The following is a 20,766-nucleotide window of genomic DNA, read 5'->3' as shown; positions in this document are numbered from 1 at the left end:
AGAGAGAGAGAGAGAGAGAGAGAGAGAGAGAGAGAGAGAGAGGATATACAGATTGAATTATCCCTTATCTGAAATGCTAGGAACCAGCAGTGTTTCTGATTTTTGTTTCTGGATTTGGGAATATTTGTGCATAAGTAATATCTTGGCCTGGGACCCAAGTCTAAACATGTGTTTTTATTTTGTGTAGATGGATGTACACATGATTTTATACAGTGTTTTTCCTGCACTTGTATTTTGACTGAAACCTATCCAAACATGATGTCAGATGTGGATACTAACACACTAGTGACATGTTAATGCCTAGAACATTTGGAATTTTGGAGCATTTCAGATTTTTCGTTGAGGTGCCTAACCTGCCTAGGTCCTGTAACCAGCGAGTAATAGTTCCACTATAAGTGTAATCTACCCTCACCACCCCACTTTTTTGTTCTGGCTCTCAGTTTTAGTCAGGGTCTCCCGAGTAGCCCTGGTTTGCCTACAACCAGGATCCTCCTGCCTCAGCCTCAGCCGCAGGACTCTGACTCTTTTATGGACTCCTGCTTTGAAGTACTTTGAGGTGGTCTCCTGTTGTGAGGAGGTATGCAACTGCTTTAGGAGACTGTCCACCCCAGCCTCATTCCTTAGTGATTGTGGAGAAGGTGGGGTGTAGCTATTACAGTAAGGGAACTTATTCAGTAGCTGAGCTAATCATTTGCTTTTCCAGAAACTTTACTTTGTTCATGTTTCTCTTATAACTCCTGAACCCTGGGTGTTAAGCAGTATTGGGATGAATTTATGTGTATAATATATGACCACTAAGTGAGACCATGAACTAGAGAGCTACAGACACTTAATTCACTAACTTTTTCTACAGACTTTTCTTTAATTAGAAGTTGAAGTTAACTTTCTCCTTTTCTTCTTGTCTGATAGATTTGATTATCCTCTGAACAAGGCTTGGTACTTTCTAGTAGCTTGGCCTTTGAGAGGACTCATCTTGTTTTTATCCTGTTAGTCATACATGCCCCACAGCTTTTGTCAGCAAGGATTACAGGTGCCGTGACACATGCAGCTTGTTTGTCAAGTTTAAAATGGTAATTGGAACAAAACTTAAACTTGGTAATAACCTAAGAAATCCTTTGGATTAAAAAAAATACTGGTCTTCATCAGTGTAGTGCCTACCTTGGAAATGGAAATGCTATAGAGTTTTATATCAAGGGGACATTGTCACCAATGCGTCAAAACTAATACAAACGAGGGCTGGAGAGATGGTTCAGCGGATAAAAACACCAACTGTTCTTGCAGAAGACAGGATTCAAATCCCAGCATCCACATGGCAGCTAACAACTGTCCGTAACTCCAGTTCCAGGGTATCCAACAGTCTTCTGACCTCTGTGGGCATTGCACAACACGGGTGCACCTACCTACATGCAGGCAATACATGCATACACATAAAAATAAAACGTTTTTTAAAAAACTAATACAAACTAGACGTTAAAAAATAGATCACTGAAAATGGCAGCAAAGCGTGGGCAATAAAAACAGCTGTTTTATTTTTTCTCTATCACAGAAGCTTAATCTTAAGCCATCTTTCATTATAGTGTAATTCACAGTAAAATATACAATAGTTCTGGAGATGTAGTTAGGCAGATCACTTAGCAACCACAGTGAATTCCTAGATTCTACCCCTAGCATTACAGCAAAATAACCCCCCACTACCACCACTGCCTCTGTCTCCCTGCACCCTCCCTACTTCCCTTTCTCTGTACAAGGTCAGCCCACTGTAAGCCTCAGTAGTTTGATGCTGCCCCCTAGTGTTTGATTTACCTTGAAGTTGTCTTGGCACCTGTCCCTAATAAGAGTAGCTTTGGATTTCCTGTAGCTGATTACTGCTGCCAAAAGAAATGGACTAGTTTGGTTTTAATTGATTGTGATTACTTTTAGTCCTAAGTTTTCCAATTAAAGCAACATTTTTGGGTAGACATAGAACTGCATTAATAACCTTGTAAAAGGATCTGTAGTTTTTTTTTTCAAAATGAGAAAGCAATATGTTTGAAATTAGCTTTGTATATGAATAATAGCAATATTGTTTATTTAATCTGGGCTTCTGAAAAAAGGTATTACAAAATCTTTCTGGCTTAATTTTGTCCTGTGTAACTTTGTATTGTTTCTACTGTACTGGTAATAAAATATGAAAATGTCAAATGCATATAGTGAACTTGTTTTAAAATTTAAGTTTATTTTGAGCTATGACTAAATTATTTTTGAATAAAAAAAGTTTTTAGATTTTTTTTAATACCACAAAGTTTCCTAGTCATTTTTGTAAACTCTAAGGCTTCAGATTATACCAATTAACATTTTCAAACTTTTATTTTTTTCAGATATGTGGGCAGACCACATAGCCACCTTTAGATTTTCTAAAATAACCAAATACTTTCATTCTCAGTAAAAAAAATTACTGGAATATTTAAAAATGTGTTCAGTAGGTGTGAAGCATTTTACAACTGAAATCGTAAAGTTTTCAGTAACAGTACAGTAACAGTAGGAGTACCGAAATTATCTGCAATTCACTACTTAGGTCACCCCTTAATATTTAAAAATGTTAGAACATGGTAATTTATCACCTAACAGGGTAGAATGTTATTTTCCTGTTTTTTAAAAAATTAGAATGTGGGGCTGGAGAGATGGCTCAGTGGTTAAGAGTACTAGGTGCTCTTGCAGAGGATGCGGGTGCCTGTTCCCAGCATCCACATGGCGGCTAGCAACTGTAGCTCCAGTTCTAGGGGATCCAGAGCCCTCTTCTGACCTCTGTGGGCATTGCTCAACATGGGTACACTTATACACCTACAGGCAATACACTCATATGCATAAGATAAAAATAATATTTTAAGGAATTAGAATATACATAGGATAACGGGCTGCCCAGATACAATGATTAGATGCTTAATAGGATGCTAGTGGTGGTTGTGTGCAAGTGTGAAGATAACATCTTATTCAAGGAAGTTTTATTTTTACCATCTAATAGTTAATGGTAGATGATTTTATAATGACCTGCTTTTATAATTTTATAATCTTTTCAGAAGCTATCTTGCTACTGAAAGAGAGGGAAGTGTCAGTTACTACTGGTCCTTACAGTGTCATCATTAACCTGAATTCTACTTCTGGGGATACCCATCTCATCCAGAAAAGGCTCTTAGGATAGGAAGTGAATCAGAATGCTGTAGGAAGTGGCCCCGGCTTCCCAATATACTAACCTAGCAGACTTTCTTAGGACCAGAAGCATGTTGCCAGAACTGCTATGAACTATGAAAAGGTCAGTTTTTAATCCTTTTTGTTCTCTTAAGACGTCAGTGATCGCTTTAGGATTTAGTTTTATTTCTATGAAGTATAAGAGTTACAAAATCTCAGCTGTAGCAAGGAAATAAAGATTTATATCCTACTGTGCTGTGTGATGTCTCTAACGAAGCCATTTCAGATGTGACTTCACAAATCTGTGAATTCATCATTACATAATTTGTGAATGTTTGAATTTTGAAATAACATTTTTCCCCCAAATTAGTCTGTTGAGGTGTTTGTTTTTATGTAGACTAAATTGGCATAGCAAACTGTAGCCCATGGGACCAATCTTTTTAAAAAAATATTTTTATTTTATGTATATGAGTGTATTGCCTGCATGTATACATGCTGTGCAGGGCCCAGAGATGCCTGAAGAGGGTGTTCGTTCACCTTTAACTGGAGTTGCAGATAGTTATTAACTGCCATGTGGGTGCTGGGAATTGAACCCAGCTCCTCTGCAAGAGCAGCCAGTGCTCTTAACTGCTGAGCCATCTCTCCAGCCCCTTGAACCAATCTTGTTTTCATGTTGTGTTACTGGAACATGGGTACTTCATTTCTGAATCATCCACAGCTTCTTGCTTCTGTGCTACTTTAGAATTTAGTAAGACGGGGTGGAGACTAGGCCCACAAACTCTAGTTTTACTCTGACCACTTCAGGACTGCTAACCCTTGGATAAACTTTTAATAATCTGTTGTTACATGTTGCTTTTATTTTAGGTATTTCCTAGAACCTGTAAGTAAAATGCTTGAGTTGTAAAGTGCTCATTCAGATGATAACTCATAGGTAATTGAGTTCTTAGGTTTTTTTTTTTAATTTTTATTTTATGTGTATAAATGTTTTGCCTGCAAGTATGTAAATATGCCATATGCATGCAATACCCACAGAAGCCAGAAGAGGGCATCAGATTCCCTTGGAACTGGAGTGGGGGTGTTGCAAGAACAGCCAGTATTCTCAACCTCTGGAGCCATCCCTTCAGCTGGGAGTTCTCAATTGTTAACATAAATAGTGGAGAAGCGTTTCCATCTCCCCCTTTCCAGTTTCCTGCTGCTGCAGAAATAGCACCTTTATTGTGCTTGGTGGTAGGAAGTAAATGTGAAGCCCTGGAGTCCTTGGGTGGCTCCCACCTACCACAGTCCTACCTCTGTCTGCTACTTTAGTGTCTCCAGTTTAGCATCTGTAATTGAAGAGGTGATCCTGTCTTCATTGTAACTCCTTCAGAACAGCATATATCATCTTTATTTTTATGCCTTTTGGTCTCTGTCCTCTTTTCTGTTTTCTCTCCCTTCATTAAGCTGATGAACACATAACCTGGCCTGTTAGAGCTACATGCTCACCACTGAAGATGCTGTGACGAAGGATACCGTGCACTGTGTTGTGCAGGAACATAGCCTCCTCATGCAAGGGGTGTGCAAAAATCCGTTCAGATGCCATTATCAAGTGGAATAATTCATGATTTCTTAATATGTTATAAAATGGGACTCATAAAACAATATAATAGGAACATGCTTAATGCTTTATAGTATAAAGCCTCATTTAAATTTAACAATATCATATATAAAATACATAATCATATGTGATATGTGAAAAATATATATATAATAAAGCAATGCAGTCTTTTCTTGAGGACCTTTTTAGATAGAACATCACTTGATAGCTTTTTGTTGTTTTTTGTTTTGAGACTGGATCTCACTATGTAGCCCCTGGTTAGCCTGGAACTGGGATGTAGACCAAACTGGCTTCAAACTCCGATCCGCCTCTGCTTCCTCGGTGCTAGGATTAAAGTCACACACCCCCATGCCTGGCCACTTGATGATGTCTTTGATGTTTGGATTAGTTTTCTTTTAAGGTTTTGGTTTTAAATTAGGATATTCAAGCTTTTTTAAAAATGAGTGAAAAATTGAATAAATGTAACCAGTGTAAATACAAAATGTATTTTCAAGAAAATATACCAAGTTTTAAAAACTGAAGAAAGAAATCAGAAACTAAAATTACTAAAAGAGTTAAGGCACATTCTATACATTATGATATATAATTTAGAAAATGAAGCGTTTCTGATATATTTTTTAAACTATTATTGAGGTTAAAATATAAAATTTCTTGGTTATGTGATTAGTGCTAGATGCTAGTTTGACAGAAGGGTTTTGTCCGTCTGCTTTTGGGAATGGGATTGAATCCAGAGCCTTGGTCATGATAGGAAGGTGCTCTACCACTGAGCTACATCCATATGCTACACTGAGCCATCTCTCCAGCCCTACCCTTAGATCTTTGAGACCGTCTCACTATCTAGAGTGACTTGGAACTTGCATGTAGTCTAGACTGGAACTCAAAATCGTCATGTTTTAGTATTTCAAGTGCTGGTATTACAGATCGGCGCCACCATGACCCGTGCATGGATATAAGAGATGTTGGGTTTTAGCTGTATTTTTAAGGTTATATACTAAATAGGAGGAGAAAAAACAGCTGCTTAGGGTGAAAAATCATGCAAGAACTGCAAAATTTTCTTTATTGTTTATATATGGAAGCTTCTATGATGACATGAAAAGCATAACCAGACTAAAAAGGCACTGTAACAGAACTGAAGTATGACAAAGTTATAGAAAAGTAATCCATGGTGATACAAACATTGGCTTATCAAGAATAAGTTAAAAAATATAAATTAAAGTGTAACAAGATCTTTCTAATTCCAGAGCCAACAATGCCCCATTCATGTGAGTTCTGTGATCATGCTGTGGGTGGCAGCACACGCGCCTAATTTCTCTGCAAGCTCTCACCAGTGTTAATGTTTTTGCAGTCAGTCTTCATCTCTTGGAGTTAATTACAAGGAAGTTTCGAGAAGTAATGATACAAATGAAAATGTATATTGTAATTCAAACTATACAGTTCTGAAATTCTTTAACTGTGATTTTCTGTTACATGTGAAAAGAGTTTTATCGGTTCATTAGCTAAAATGTTTTCAATTTTCTAATTAATGACATTCAGGATTTTTAAAACTCAAACAAATAGACTTTAAGAACCAAATAGTACATTATTAAGGTTTGGGAAGTTTTTAAGGGTGAGGGAAGTCTTCTATATTCTTTCCTCATGGTCCTCTGCCCAGACATCAGGGAGGCTCTTAGTTCCTATAGTTGCTTCTTAGTTGCGTGTCCAGGTAGCACGTTCATTGTGTGGTTTTCAGTCTCAGGCATTGCCCGTTGTAAGGAAGATGAGTTAATGCTCACTTGTCTGATAATCTCTCATGTCCTGTACTCCAGTTCTTCAAGTCAGTTTAATTTTGGTTTGTAGCATTATTTGCTGTTACACTTTCATGCTTTAAATGTTATTTACAACTCATAGGAAACAGTTACTTTTTTCTTTCCTGCAATACTTTTTCTTAAAAAGAAGGCGTTCTGGTTTGTTCTCTTCATTGCTATGACAAAATACTCTGACCAATGCCAACTTGGGGAGAAAAGGGTTTACAACTCCCAGGTCGCAGTTCATCAGGGAGCCCAAGGTAGGAACTCAGGTCAGGAACCTGGAGGCAGGAGCTGGAACACAGGCCATGGAGGAACACTGCTTACTGACTTGCTCCCCTGGCCCCTGCTCAGCTTGCTCACTTATCCAACACAGGGCCACCTGCCCAGAGGTGGCACTACCCACAGTGGGCTGGGCCCTCCCACATCACTCAACAATCAAGAAAATACCCCACAGACATGGCCACAGGCCAGTCCAATGGAGGCATTTACCCAATTGAGGCTCCCTCAACCAGGTGTGTCAAGTTGACACTAAAGCTATCCAGCACAGAAGGTCAGTATTATTAAAGGAGTGCCCTGAATTCTGTGATCATTGCTCCCACCTTTTGACCTCATAAGGCTCATTTTAATTGTCAGTTCTTATGAACAGCAAGCTGGAACAAAATCGGGGAGCTATAACAGTTATACCATGCCCAAAGGGAAAACTGAGAGGCAAGAGCAGAGATGGGTGCAGTGATAGTGGCAGTGGCATGTTCTAAGCATGGAGGCAGCTGCTCGGTGCGATGCACAAACCTGGGTGGTTTGCAGGTGGAATGGATAAGGGTTGAAGCCTGTTAACTGAAAGAGTAGAGGCATACATTTCAGTAGCTTTAGAGACATTTCAATGATTGGTCACTGAAAGCCATCCTACCCAGCCAGTATGTTTTTACTAATCTCAAGAGTTCTTTGTATCCACCTTAGAAAAAACTAACAAAGTTAAGGTAGCTTTCTACAGTATGCTTCAGCTTCCATGGAAAGTCACCATGCAGAAATGTAGTTAGTTATGCAGACATTTAATGAGAAAGTAGAGGTTTGAACATAAATGTTTAGAATACAAGAAATACTGACGATGTGTTTTTTTGTAAGTATTGGTTTGATACGTTGTTTAATGAGGTACCTTAAATCAAGACACAGATGTTTTAAATCTCCATTTCTTGACTTTTAAAGAGGGCAAGTGCTGAATTATGATCAAGCTCAATGAACACATCTGCTGTTTTCATATGAATGAATCTCAGTGGAAATATTAAGCAATCGCCTCAACTGTGTATATTTTTTCATTCATTCATTCATTAAAAGTTTTATTGGCATTCTAAACCGAATCTGGCTTTAGTAGCTTAGATAGCTGGTAAACGGGATACCAAAAAGATGATCATGGCGCTGGAGGAAGGTATTGCTTCCTGCTGCGAACTCATTACTGCAGTACTTTTATCCCTTGAAGAATTTTATGTCAGTAAAACTGGTGTGTTATGCTGAGCCTTTTCTATTTCTTGAAACACTAGTGAACTGGATACCTCTTGGATGAGCTAATCAATCTTACATGTGCCCTTAGAATGTTTTGATAACATTCTTTTACGTCATTTCAAAGGGTCTTTTTTTCCTAGTTCTGTACTTTTTATAATTTTAAGACAAAGATTCAAAATATCACATCTAATAATGATATTACCTGTGTTGATATACCTAATTGTTTTCCAAAGTACTTTTGTGTATATTAGCTCACTTGGTGAGTATAGGTGTGAGTTCCTCCTTTACAGAGGAAAAACTGGCATTGCTGGGCATGAGCTAGGTGGAACGGTCTCCATTTGCTGGTCTGTAGTACTCTATACAAGGTAGTGCAGTTGCTGTACATATCAAACGTAAGGATGAACACCAAGAAATAGTACTATTAGCAGCTTAAGTAGCATTTAAGTAATGTAAAAGATAGGAAAATGAAAATGTAAGCCTTTTACCACTTAAATTTTGTATGAATTTTATTTTATTTACTTCATTAACTATAAAGAGGTCAATAGCCCCATTTTATAAGTGATAATAAGACTTAAAAGATATTATTTACCTAAGGACTCATAGCTAATATGGCAGTCCAGTCTCTACCAGACCTTTCCAAAAAATTTTAAATATTTGTTTCTTGTGTTGGGGGGGGGGTGTCAGCATCTGTGCCACAGGAGGTGTGTAGAGGTCAGAGGACAACTTTGCACCTGGGTTCCAGGGTCAAACTCAGGTCAGCAGGCTTGCCCAGCAAGCTCTTTCATGGGCCCAGGCAGGGTCTTGTGGTCCCTCTGACAGGCCTTTGACAGCTTGACTAGCCTTCTTCCTTAGGCCCGCAGTCCTGCTGCTCCTTCGCACTCACTGCGCACTTCCTGTTGGTTCACAGAAGGAAACTAAGCTGCTCCTGACCACCAGCGTTCTTATGAAGATGGCAACTGATGAAGACACTTGCTGATAGCAGTTATGTTCTGTAATTGGAGCTGGAAATGGAAGTGCTTTTGTTTTGTGTAACTCTTTTGAAGAAGTGCTGTGACGAAGCCTTTCTAAAAACGAAGTGCTTTGTAAAATTTGGAAACTAGATACAGTTTTTGAAGGGATTTCCACGTGTTTACTTAAACCAGACTTAGGTAGTCCCAGCTAGTGGTTTCTGTTTGAATTTCTACCTCATTGCCCTTCAGAATAGCAATTGAGAACATCAAAAAGCCTACTTTTAAAACTATAACCAAGATACTATAAAGTATCTTTCTGTCGGTATTTGCATATGTTACGTGTGCATATGAGAAAGAACTGAAATGAGGCATTGTTTTCTTAAAAAATACTCTAAAATGCTCTTTGTTTTCCTGCCCCCTTTTTTCTTTCCTTTTTTTTTAAAAAAAAAATTTATTTTATGTGTATGAGTGTATTGTCTGCATGATAATGTACCTGTGTCATTATGTAATGCCCTCGGAGGTTAGAAGAGAGTGTTAGATCCCCTAGAACTGGAGTTACAGACAGATGGTTGTTAGCAGCCGTATGGGTTCTGGGAATCAAACACTGGTCCTCTGCAAGAGCAGCCAGTACTCTTAACTGCTGAGCTATCTCTCCAGTCCTGTTTTTCTTTTTTAATGAAACAAGATTGCACATTAAGTTTATACTAGGTTGAATACCCTTTGTAGGACTAGTGTTGGAGATAGAATTGTTTAGTATTTACTACTTTACAGTGACTTTAGTGAGAAATATTCACAATTTTGTTTTCTAATTAATAACTTTATTAGGAGAGGATTTCTTTTTCCCTTCAAAAGAGGGAAATCATGTATTTTAGATGAGCCACTTAGTAATGTTCCATCAGCTTCTGGTTGTGATGTATAAATAAGATTATGTGGTAGAAAGAGTCAGGTCAGTGCCACAATCCTGAAATCCCTCCTTAAGTGTTTGATGTATCCTCAATGGGTCTCAGATTCTTTTTGTATAAAAAAATATGTACCTAAATATTCTTCAGGATATTTTCATCTTTAATTGTCTACATTTCTGTTCATTTGTATAAGATAAAGGCAAAATACCTGTAAAAAGATTTGTAATAATAGCAATTAGTGTATATGGCGATGTAGACTATTTTACTTGAAAACTGTAGAAAACTTGACATTTTATATAGTAAAAACATCATAGAATGACCAAAGCTTTTTTTTGTAAGCCTTTATAGAGCATCCCATCAAAGATATCAATCCTACTTCCTTCCTTTCTATGTTAATTAACACAAATCAGCTTTATTGTGTTTTGAATTATGTATGCATTGCAAATTGGCTACATTGGACCAAGTAATTTCTAATTTTTGCAGTAAGAACTCTTGAACACTGTAGCATTTCATGGATTAGCTATGTCTTGTTCAGAGTTTCCTTACTCTTCCTCTTAAGTATAGCCAATTACTCTAAGACAAAGCATTTGGGTACCCGTAATACCTTTTTTCATTCTGATTAAAATTTTTCCTTTTTTTTCCTGTATATTTTATCAGTATAAGAAATGGTGGCATTCGAGTAACATCTGTGGTTTAACATTTAAATCAGTGTCAGTCTCCTGGTTTTGAAAGTGGTGTGTGGTTATTAAGACCACTGGGGAAAACTGACTGAAAGGTGATGTAGAAGTACAATTATTTTTACAACTTCTGATCTTAAACTGTCAAAATAAAAAAATTGAAAAAAATTCATCTGTGCAAATTAAATGTTTCTAATCTTTATTTTCTTTTTAAAAAACATTTATTGAGCTTTTGAACATTTCATAGAACAGTTCTTAGTCAAATTTAGACCCCCTCCCCAATCCATCACCTACCCCACACCCCCAACGTTGGACCTCTTGTATTCTGCCATACATGTTAAATCCTATCCAGTCAAGCATTTGTATCCAGATGTCCTTCGGTGCAGATTTATCCACTGGAGTCTAGTCAGCCTATCTAGTCAGCTTGTCTAGAGATCATAAGCAAGGTCTACTCTCCCTCACCCAGTAGTAATCGGTCTCCAACAGTGCCCGTACTAGGGCTGGTCCACAGTCCATTTCCCTTGCTCCACTCTGGGCCCTTGTCTGATTGAGTTGGCATGGGTCATGTGCTTGAAACCTTGTTTTCTTTCTTTCTTTTTACTTATTCAGAGTTGAAACATATTCTTTGTAAAAGGATTAAATATCGAGGACCTTATTCTTCAAAAGAACTTCTTAATTTCTCCATGCCCTGACAACATGATTATGCCTAGCCAGTAGATTGAATTCTTGAATTTTTTTTGTTTACCTGAACCTTTATTTTATATTCTTTAAACACTAGTTTAACTTTCTTTAATATGCTGGATTTGTATCTAAATATATTCATCATTTTCTTCCTTTAGTCTCAAAACAGATGCTAAGTTAGTTAATTACTCTAGCACATTTATACTTTGCTTTTTATTAGCTAGAATAAAGATGCTAATAGAGCCCCTGATATTCCCACTCATTAAATATGGAAGGTACATTTATAAACATAAAACTTTACACATTGGTGGAACTATACCATACTTACAGGAGATTTGCCATGTTAGGTATAATACTCAGCTATTTTCATAAAGTGAAAAATACTGAGGTGACCAGCACCCAGGTAAAGAAATAGAAGTTCCATAGCAATCCATAGTTTGTCTCTTTATGTCTTATAGTCACTCCCAGACCAAAGTATAGCCACTATTCGTACTGTCAAGTTCTGCTGTCAAAATTAGATACAAAAGGACATTAATGAACTTCATATCAAAAGCTAAATGTTTGATTCGGAAATGGCATAATTAGCATAATGATGAAATTGCCTTATTGTAAATTAACACACACACCCTTAATTAGAAATTATGCAGTGATACAATACTTAAACTTTTAACTGTGGAGCTGTATGAGAAAGCAACAGCAAAATGTAACTATAAATTTATGAGGCCCACTGCTAGTTGTTTATCAGACTTTTTTTTCTTGTGTAGAAAGATTATATATTGATGTCTACAGCACCTAACAAAAGTCTGGCCAAGCTGAAAAAATTATTCTCAGTTAAAAAAATTAACAGTACAAAACCTGAAGAATTTTAAAACATAAGAGACATACGGAATAATTTGTTCAAGGCACAGGCAAGTTCTCTGAAGACCATATTTAGGGTAGCGTATATATGGGCTCACATTACAGTTCCTGCATTCCTGTTTCTGCCCCAGAGATTCCTTGTGCTGTAGAAGGGAAAGAATTCTTCTGTGCAGTGCTTAGGAAGTTCTGTAAGTTACCGGTGAAACTATTTCCTAGCCTCTGTGTTGAGTGAAGACATATGGCTGTTTGCCACATAAGAATTGATGAAGTACAACTTCTGTTTTCCTTGCTGCTGAAGATGAAATTTCTGAACTTACAATTTCCTTCCTTCCTTCCTTCCTTCCTTCCTTCCTTCCTTCCTTCCTTCCATCCATCCATCCATCCATCTGTTGTATGTTTGCTTGGTTGGTTGATTGGTTTTGATTTTCTGAGACAGAGTCTCATGTATAGTCCTTGCTGGCCTGGAAATTGCTATGTAGACCATACTGGCCTCAAATTTAGAGATCTTCCTGCTTCCTTCCTTCCTTCCTTCCTTCCTTCCTTCCTTCCTTCTTCCTTCCATTGGTTGAAGCGGTATCCATCCATCCATGTAAGGTTGATATGTTTCTAGAAGACTGGACTATCTTGTTTTATTTAAGACTGCATTTTTAATTGTGTCTTGGGAATGTATGCATGTGAGTGCTGTGCCTTTGGAGGCCAGAAGAAGGTGTCAGATCCCCTAAAGCTGGAGTTAGAAGTGGTTGTGAGCTGCCAGTTGTGGGTGCTGGGAACCAACTCAGTTCCATTTTGGTGTTCCATGGCTTCTAGCTGCAAAAACAAAGCATACTCTTAGTTGTTGGGCTGCCTCTCCAGCCCCTCTTGGACTGCTTTTTGAGACAGAGAAAAGAACTTGCTTGTTTCTTAAGCTACTGCTGTTTTAGAGGGGGAGTCTCTAGCAAAGCTGCTTAACCTATGCCATTGGATACTTGAAACAAGTGGTTTTTCAGCATGCACATCTGCTAAAGTAATACTGAAGTTGCAAAACTTACGATTTAATTAAAAAAGAACCCAACTAATCCCAGGTTTAAGATACTCCTGTGCCACTCATGTTCCTGCATGCCTGTGATACTCTCTTAAATGTAGTGATTAAGGGACTCAAAAAACTTATCTTTACAACAAATTGAGTTCATTATACAAGTTTAAAGACTAGAGATAAATGTCAATTTAAATCTCATGTATACTGTCTGTAGTTTTTCTGTTTCATGGAGTCTTTAAATTGGTATTGTTTAATTTGCATATACATTACCACTGGTACCTATTCATTGAACAGTGTGGTAATGATATTGTGCAATGAAGAAATTCATGATATTTACATATCAGGTGGATGCAGCCATACTCAGACTGTCACCTTCACTGGCTTCTAGTGGAAACCCAAGGTAACTCAAGAAGAGTGAAAGAATGTGTCTTCTTTCACTCACTAATGGTTGGTTGAAATCATCCATGCCCTTTCATAAGCAAAATTTATATGATTTCATTCAAGCTGAACAATTTATCTCTAAACTATTCTCTTGAATATGTTAATGCTCATATATATGAAAGACAAAACTCTTAAGGTTATTAAAAAGTAATTAGTACTATGTTGAACTTTCTACTGTGGGGCGCACGGGGATCTCGGAGCGCCAGCTGCTGGCGTGGCGCCGGTCTCTCGTGTGCCGCTGGGGTAGATGGTCCCTGGCTCTCCGAGGCTACCAGATGCTGGCGCCTCTGGGGGTCGCTGTCAGCTGCCGGGCGAGTTCCAATCCAAGCTGCCGGGCACTCCCTCTGTGTACGCGATCCATCGGCCACCGGATCACTAGGGGTGGTGCAGGAACGGCGAAAGCAGGATCTTCGGGAGTGAATGTTTACGAAGGGACAGCCCCCTCCGGGGAGATTGTATCACAGGCTGGTTCCGGGCGCAGTGAGACTCAGGATTCAGTGATACAACTTCAGACAAGTGATACAGCTCGTGATACAGCTCCGATTTATTAGGGGGAAACCAGGATATTTATAGTGTGGAGACCGTAGCAAAAGCCTTAGTTGATAGGTGCTTTGTAGGATGCCCCATTTACATGTGGTGGTGGGTTTCCACCAGGCTGCCAGACATTGCCTGATTATCACACAGGAAAACCTGGCAGTTTTTGTGCTGGAGGACATGTATCTGTGACGGGCACTTCAAAAGGTGAGTCAGGAAGGAGAGCAGAAGACGCCCCGCTGAGAAGAGGCATCTCTCCATTTGCTCCGAGCCGGCTTGCAGCTATCCAGACATGGAGAGACTACAACCCAAAACAGCAGGGGTCCCCAACATTCTGCATTACTCATTAACTTGGAATGCTTTCTCATTTGACTATTAAGATGTCTAGGTGAGGACAAAATAAATAGGATTTTTGTTGACCTTATGTTAGCAAGGGGGACACACAGGCCCAGGAAGGTTATTGCTGTGATTAGCCACCCCCTCCACTTCTGCTGCTCATCCCAGGAGCCTGTTGCTGGGATTAGCATTTCCCCACCCCACTCCTCCTATGTATTTGAGAAGCCTACACACTGCTTCCTGCTAGGACATGTCCCCTCCTTTTCATGAGATATTTTACTTTCTATCTCAAAAGATATGGCATTTTCCTTAGTCCATGATTGGATATTATTGCTTGTGCTTAGATGTAATAGTGCACCCAGAGTATAGTTGTTGACATCTTGATTCTGGTGATTTTTCCAAGTCAGTCCTTATGTTATTTTCTATGGCTTCCATAACAGAGTGCCTCAAACTCATAGCTCAGCCAACAGCAGTTTATTGTCCTACACCCCTGGAGACCAGAAGCCCGAAATCAAGGTATCACAAGATTCATGATCTCTCTGTTCTGTTACTTGCTTTAACCTTATGAAAAGTCTTTACTACCCTAATAATCTGCTGGATTTTCTTGATGTCTTTTGTTTTTTGCTGTTCCTTATGAACTTTTGGGTTTCTGAAATCTCAAGATAAACAGCTATGAGGATGTTGATTGACACTGACTTAACTTTTGTGTACACTTGAAAGACTGTATTTCTTTTTTAATTGAATTTTTGTGTAGCTCATACACAACATCTTAATCATCTTTATACCCCTTCCCCATTGGTACCTTCCCATATACCCCACCCCCAATTTCATACATTCTGTCATTTATGTTAAGGCCTATCGAGTTAAGTTAGTCTCCCCTGACATCCCTCAGTGCAAGTTCATACATTGGAGTCTGGTCAACTTATCTAGAGTCACTCCCCTAAAGATCAGCCCTTCCTCACCCAGTAGTAATCAGCTGCCCAATAGTCCTTCAGCTAACATTGCATTCATGTGTGTGTACACGGCATATGCCCAGTTTTTACAGGTCTTTCCCATTTTTCAATAATGTCATGATTTTTAAAAATTATCTCATGTGTCTTATTCTTTTATTAAACTATATAATTAAAAAATTATGTGTATATGTCTCCATGAATATATCAGCACATGTATGTGGGGGTGCATGTATATGTGGAGGCCAGAAGAGGGTGTTGGACCTCTTGGAGTTGGAGATACAGGCATTCTCAAGACATCCCATTTGTTTCATACTGGGATCAGAACTCAGTCCTCATGATTGCGCAGCAAGCACTCTTAACCACTGAACCATCTCTCCAGCCTATGATTTTTACATAATTACAGTTTCTACTTGGTTTTCACTGGAGAGATTTCATTTTTAGAAAAGTTTTAGGGATCATGTTATAAAATGCTAGTGTGTGCTTGACATGTAGGAGGCCCCAGATTTGATCCTCAGCACCTAATTCTTTCTTTCCTCCAAAACTATTATTTTAAACAGAAGATACTTAGAAAGTACACACAGCACAAGTGCCATGAATTACTCCACTAAGCTTTGTGTGATTATGACTCCAGTCAGGAAAGAGCATTACAGTTTTGGAATCCTTCACTTTGGTCTCTTCTCAATTGTCATCCCCCACCTCCTTCTTGAAAAACAGTTGTTATTCTGCTTTAGTTTTGCTTATTTGTTTATTTATTTATTTAATTTATTTTGAGAAAAGGCCTCACTGTATAGCCCTAGATAGTCTGGAACTCTCTACATAGATCACAATGGCCTCAACTCACAGAGCTTCGCCAGCCTCTGCCTCCCAAGTGCGGGGATCTAAGACACGCATCACCATGCCCAGCTAGTTTTGCTCATTATTCACTTCTTTTTAAAATTAATTCATTGATTTTTGCTAATTTTGAACCTCATACAAATTGAATCATATACCATAGTTTTCATTGGTTTATCATCTTTTGCTCACTCTAATATTTGTGAAATTTATCTTTGTTAATGTGTGAAGCTGTAATCTCAGTCCTCTATTGTAAGATTATTATATTTTATTCACTTTATTGCCGATAAATGTTTTAGGTTTTTTTCCTTCAGCTTTGAGCTGTGTAAAATGAATGTTACGAATTACCGTGCTGATATCTCTTGGTACCTATGTTCATTGAGTTCTTTGTGTACCTAGGAGTAGAATTCTATGTCTGAGGATATACAGGTGCATTTATGTTCCAGTTTTGGCAGATCTTGCTAGTTTTTCTTTTTTTTAAAGAAATTTTATGTATAGTGGTGTTTTGCCTACATGTATATAAGTGTACCACATGCATGTGATGCCTGCTGAGGTCCGAAAAGGGTGTTGGATCCCCTGAAGTTGGAGAGGTTGTTAGCTGTCGCGTAGATGCTGGGAACCGAATGCCGTCCTCTGCAAGAGGAGACAGTGCTCTTCATGGCTGAGCCATCTATCTCTCCAGGCCTTCTTGCCAGTTTTTCTAAAAGAGACCATTCTGCACCTGACTGGCATTATTAGCAAGTTTCCAAATTCTTGCCTTTTTTTTTTTTTTGGTCTTTTTGAGACAGGGTCTCCTTGTAGCCCCAGCTGTCCTGGAACTCACTATGTAGACCATATACTCCTGTGTGTACTTCTGATAATCTTCTCCCAATGGATAGCTCTTTTGTTTTTGTTTTTCAGTGATGCCTGTTGCTGAACAGAAATTCTTAGTTTTAATGTAAATAATGTCAGTCTTTTACAGTGCTTTTTGTGTCTTGAAGTTCTTAATTTAGTTTCTCAATTTTTGTGGATCTGTACTTTCCAGTAAGAGTGGCTAGTAGCCACATATGACTACTGAGCACTTGAAATATGCTAGTCTTAATTGAGTTGTGCTGTAACTGTAAAATACATGCATCACTTCAAAGACATAGTACTAAATGGAATGGAAAAGGCCTAGTTAATAAGCTTCAGATATAGTGAGTTGGCTAGAATATAATATGAAATTAGTTTCACATGTTTATTCTAGAAAAATTAGAAATAACATAGCTGACTCACTTTATATTTTTAGATTCTAGAAGCGTATTATCCAGTAGAACTTACTGTAATGATGATTGCATTCCGTATCTGTCCTGTCCAAGACGACAGCCCTTAGCATTGTGGATATAGAGCATTTTAAATTACCAAGAAGCTGAATATTAAATTTGGTTTTAATTCAGATTTATATGGCCACATGTGGCTAGTAGCTACCTTCTTGGACAGTGTATTTCTGGATACGTTATTGTCATAGCATTTATTATCATAAACTTAGCTTCATAATGTATCTGTAATTGATTTTCATGTAGAGTGTCTGGTAGGAATTAAGCAATGTTTTTCTTCCTTCTGTGTGCAAATTGAATTAACCAAGTGCCAAGAAGAACATTTTTAACCTTTTTTAAGAGACTATTTTGTTCCTTTGGTTTTTACATTTATTTATTTGGTGTATGGGAGGGACAGGCATGCCATGCTTTGTATACAAACCCCCGCATGGTTTGTATGTGGGGGTCAAAGGACAACTGTTGGGCGTTGGTTTTTTCCTTCCACCATTTGGGCTCTGGGGATTGAACTCAGGTTATCAGGTTTGGCAGCAAGTACCTTAATCCACTGAGCCAGCTCTCCTTTGATCTAGTCTTGCACCAAATATTGTGCCTTCTTAAGAGCAAATGGAGCAAATATTCCTGCTTTTCTCATTAAGCGTGTCCTAGCTATTCTGGATCCTTTCTGTTTTTACATAAACAGTTAAGTATAGTTCATCACTTTTCACAGATTAACTTTCAATACTTTGTTGGGACAAGTCAGGATTGCTTGTAGGAATGTAGAGCATGGCCATGCAACCCCCGAGACCTCCCAGTGAGGACGGCAGGAGTCAGGCCCACTCCATTCTAAACACACTGTCTCTTACCCAACAGCCCCCAGGCAAAACTATTAGGTCTCTAATCCTTTAATCCTAACCAGGTCTCTTGTAGATCACGTGACCAGACCCCCTCCCTCCCCCTATACCTTCCTGCCTGCCCGCCAGAAACCCAACCCTGCCCCTTTGCCCACGAAACTTCCCTATAAAAACTTCCGTGTTGCCAAATTAAAACGAACTGTCTGCTGACACAGACTCCCAGGTGTGCCCCCACCCCGTGTCCCCACCCCAATCCTCTGGACAGGAACCTGTGTGCAACGGTCTCCCAGTAGCAGCAGAGTCCAGGCCGAGGGGAGGCTGACAGTACTTGGATTGTAGTTCATTTAGTTATAAACACGTTATAGCCATCCATTTACTTAGGTCTTCAGTTTCACTCAATAATGTGTGATCCTTTTCTCTGTAAAGGCTGTACATCTTTTGTCAGGTTTATTCCTAGCTCTTTGTTTGCTATTATAGTGTTATTTACTAATTTCATTCTCAAGTATGTATAATGTATAGAAATATATTTGATTTTAGGTTTTTCTTATATCAAGCAAGTGTACAACATTAACTTTTGGATTTTTGTCATACTTGGTTCTAGCCATTTGTAAGTAATGAGTTTTTTTCTGGTTCTTAGCCATTTTAATTTATTTAAAAATATCTTATTTTTAATTATATGTGTATGTGCATGCCTGTGCGGGTAAATGTGCATGTGAGTGCAAGTGCCTGTGGAGGCCAGAAGAGAGTGATGGATTCAGGAACTCGTGTTTCAGGTGGTTGTAAGCTGTCTGATATGGGTACGGGAAACTGGACTTGGATCCTCTGCAAGAGCAGTACATGCTCTTAACTGCTGAACCATTTTTCAAGTTCTCATTCATTTTATTTTTTATTGCCCTAACCAGGGCATCAGTTTACAAGAAGCAGCAGACTTTGTTTTATAAAGGACCAGATAGAAAAGAAGCCAGCAATGGAAATGTACGTAGACTCTTTGCTGTTTTTGCTAAAGGGAGTCAGATAGTCCTGAGTCTTGAGAAATTCATATTAACTAAAAGGGCTTTACATTAATATAATTAAAGTAATGAAATTTAATAGGTAAGTTTAATAAAATAAAATCAATATAGTTAAATGAATTTTATAGAGAATTTTGGAGAAGGAATGATTTATAGTCATAAAAGAAGTCAGATAAAATATTTGTTTAGTGGATTGGCAAATGCAAAAGAATCTTATTATTTTAAAGGCACCTAGGTATAAATTAATCCTGTCTTTTTAAATCCATCCAGGAAAAATAGAAATGAAGGTGCACATACACACGAAATTTTGCCTCATTTGTTTGCTGACATTTGTTTTCCATCATTGCAACCACTGCCATGAAGAACATGACCATGGCCTTGAGGAGCTTCACAGGCATCATCGTGGGATGACAGAGTCAGAGCCCAGCAAATTTTCAGTGCAGGATGCTGAAAATGAGAAAAAGTACTATATTGAAAAACTTTTTGACCGTTATGGTGAAAATGGAAGATTATCATTTTTTGGTCTGGAGAAACTTTTAACAAACTTGGGCCTTGGAGAGATAAAAGTAGTTGAGATTAATCATGAGGATCTCGGCCACGATCATGTTTCACACTTAGACATTTTGGCAGTTCAAGAGGGAAAGCATTTTCATTCGCACAACCACCAGCATTCTCATAATCACTTAAATTCAGAAAATCAAACTGTGACCAGTATATCAACAAAAAGAAACCACAGATGTGACCCAGAGAAGGAGACAGCTGAAGCACTGGTCAAATCTGATGACAGGCACCTGCATGACCACAATCATCGCTTTCATCATCACCACCGTTCACACCATCACCTGGATCATAACACTACTCGTCATGTTCACAATGATTCCATTACTCACAGTGAGCATAGCGAGACTAGCCATGGACCTTCAACAGAGACCAATAAAACACAAGAACAGTCTGAAGTTAAGTCCCTGAAAGTAAGGAAGAAGAAAAAAGGGAAGAAAAAGAATGAAAACTCTGAGGTTAACACACCAGGTTTCCTCCCCAGCCACGATCACAGTGAACAGTATGAGCATAATCGGGTTCACAAGCTTGACCGTGCACACAGCTCGAATCATCCTCACGCACATCTTCCAGAGCACAGTGGGCATGATGCTAGTCATGGACACCAAGATCTTGATCCCGACAGTGAAAGTGAACTTCGGCATACTAGAAAGAGGGAAGCACCACATGTTAAAAAAAGTGCAATTTATTCAACCCCAAGTCACAAAGATCATAATGAAGATGACCGCCAACATGAAGTAGGTGTAAAGAGATGCCTGATGGTTGCTCAGTAGGGCTTGGGTAGTTGGAGAACATTTAGATAAAGATAGAACCGACAGTGGAATACTAACATATTTAACTTTAACCATATGT

At 38.5% G+C, this 20,766-nt stretch overlaps 1 protein-coding gene across 1 annotated transcript in view; it reads left to right on the top strand.

Annotated features, from left to right (window-relative positions):
• Slc39a10 (solute carrier family 39 member 10) overlaps nt 1-20,766 on the top strand; it is a 58,717-nt gene that overhangs the window by 2,426 nt on the left and 35,525 nt on the right. The window contains exon 2 of the mRNA XM_008835603.3: nt 19,627-20,651. Coding sequence (XP_008833825.1) covers nt 19,638-20,651 — 1,014 coding nt within the window. The 5' untranslated portion in view covers nt 19,627-19,637. The remainder of the gene's footprint in view (nt 1-19,626; nt 20,652-20,766) is intronic.

Source organism: Nannospalax galili, unplaced genomic scaffold (genome assembly GCF_000622305.1).
Source record: "Nannospalax galili isolate Female #2095 unplaced genomic scaffold, S.galili_v1.0 scaffold115, whole genome shotgun sequence".
Taxonomy (NCBI): Eukaryota; Metazoa; Chordata; class Mammalia; order Rodentia; family Spalacidae; genus Nannospalax; species Nannospalax galili.
This window is presented reverse-complemented; position numbering and strand designations above follow the sequence as displayed.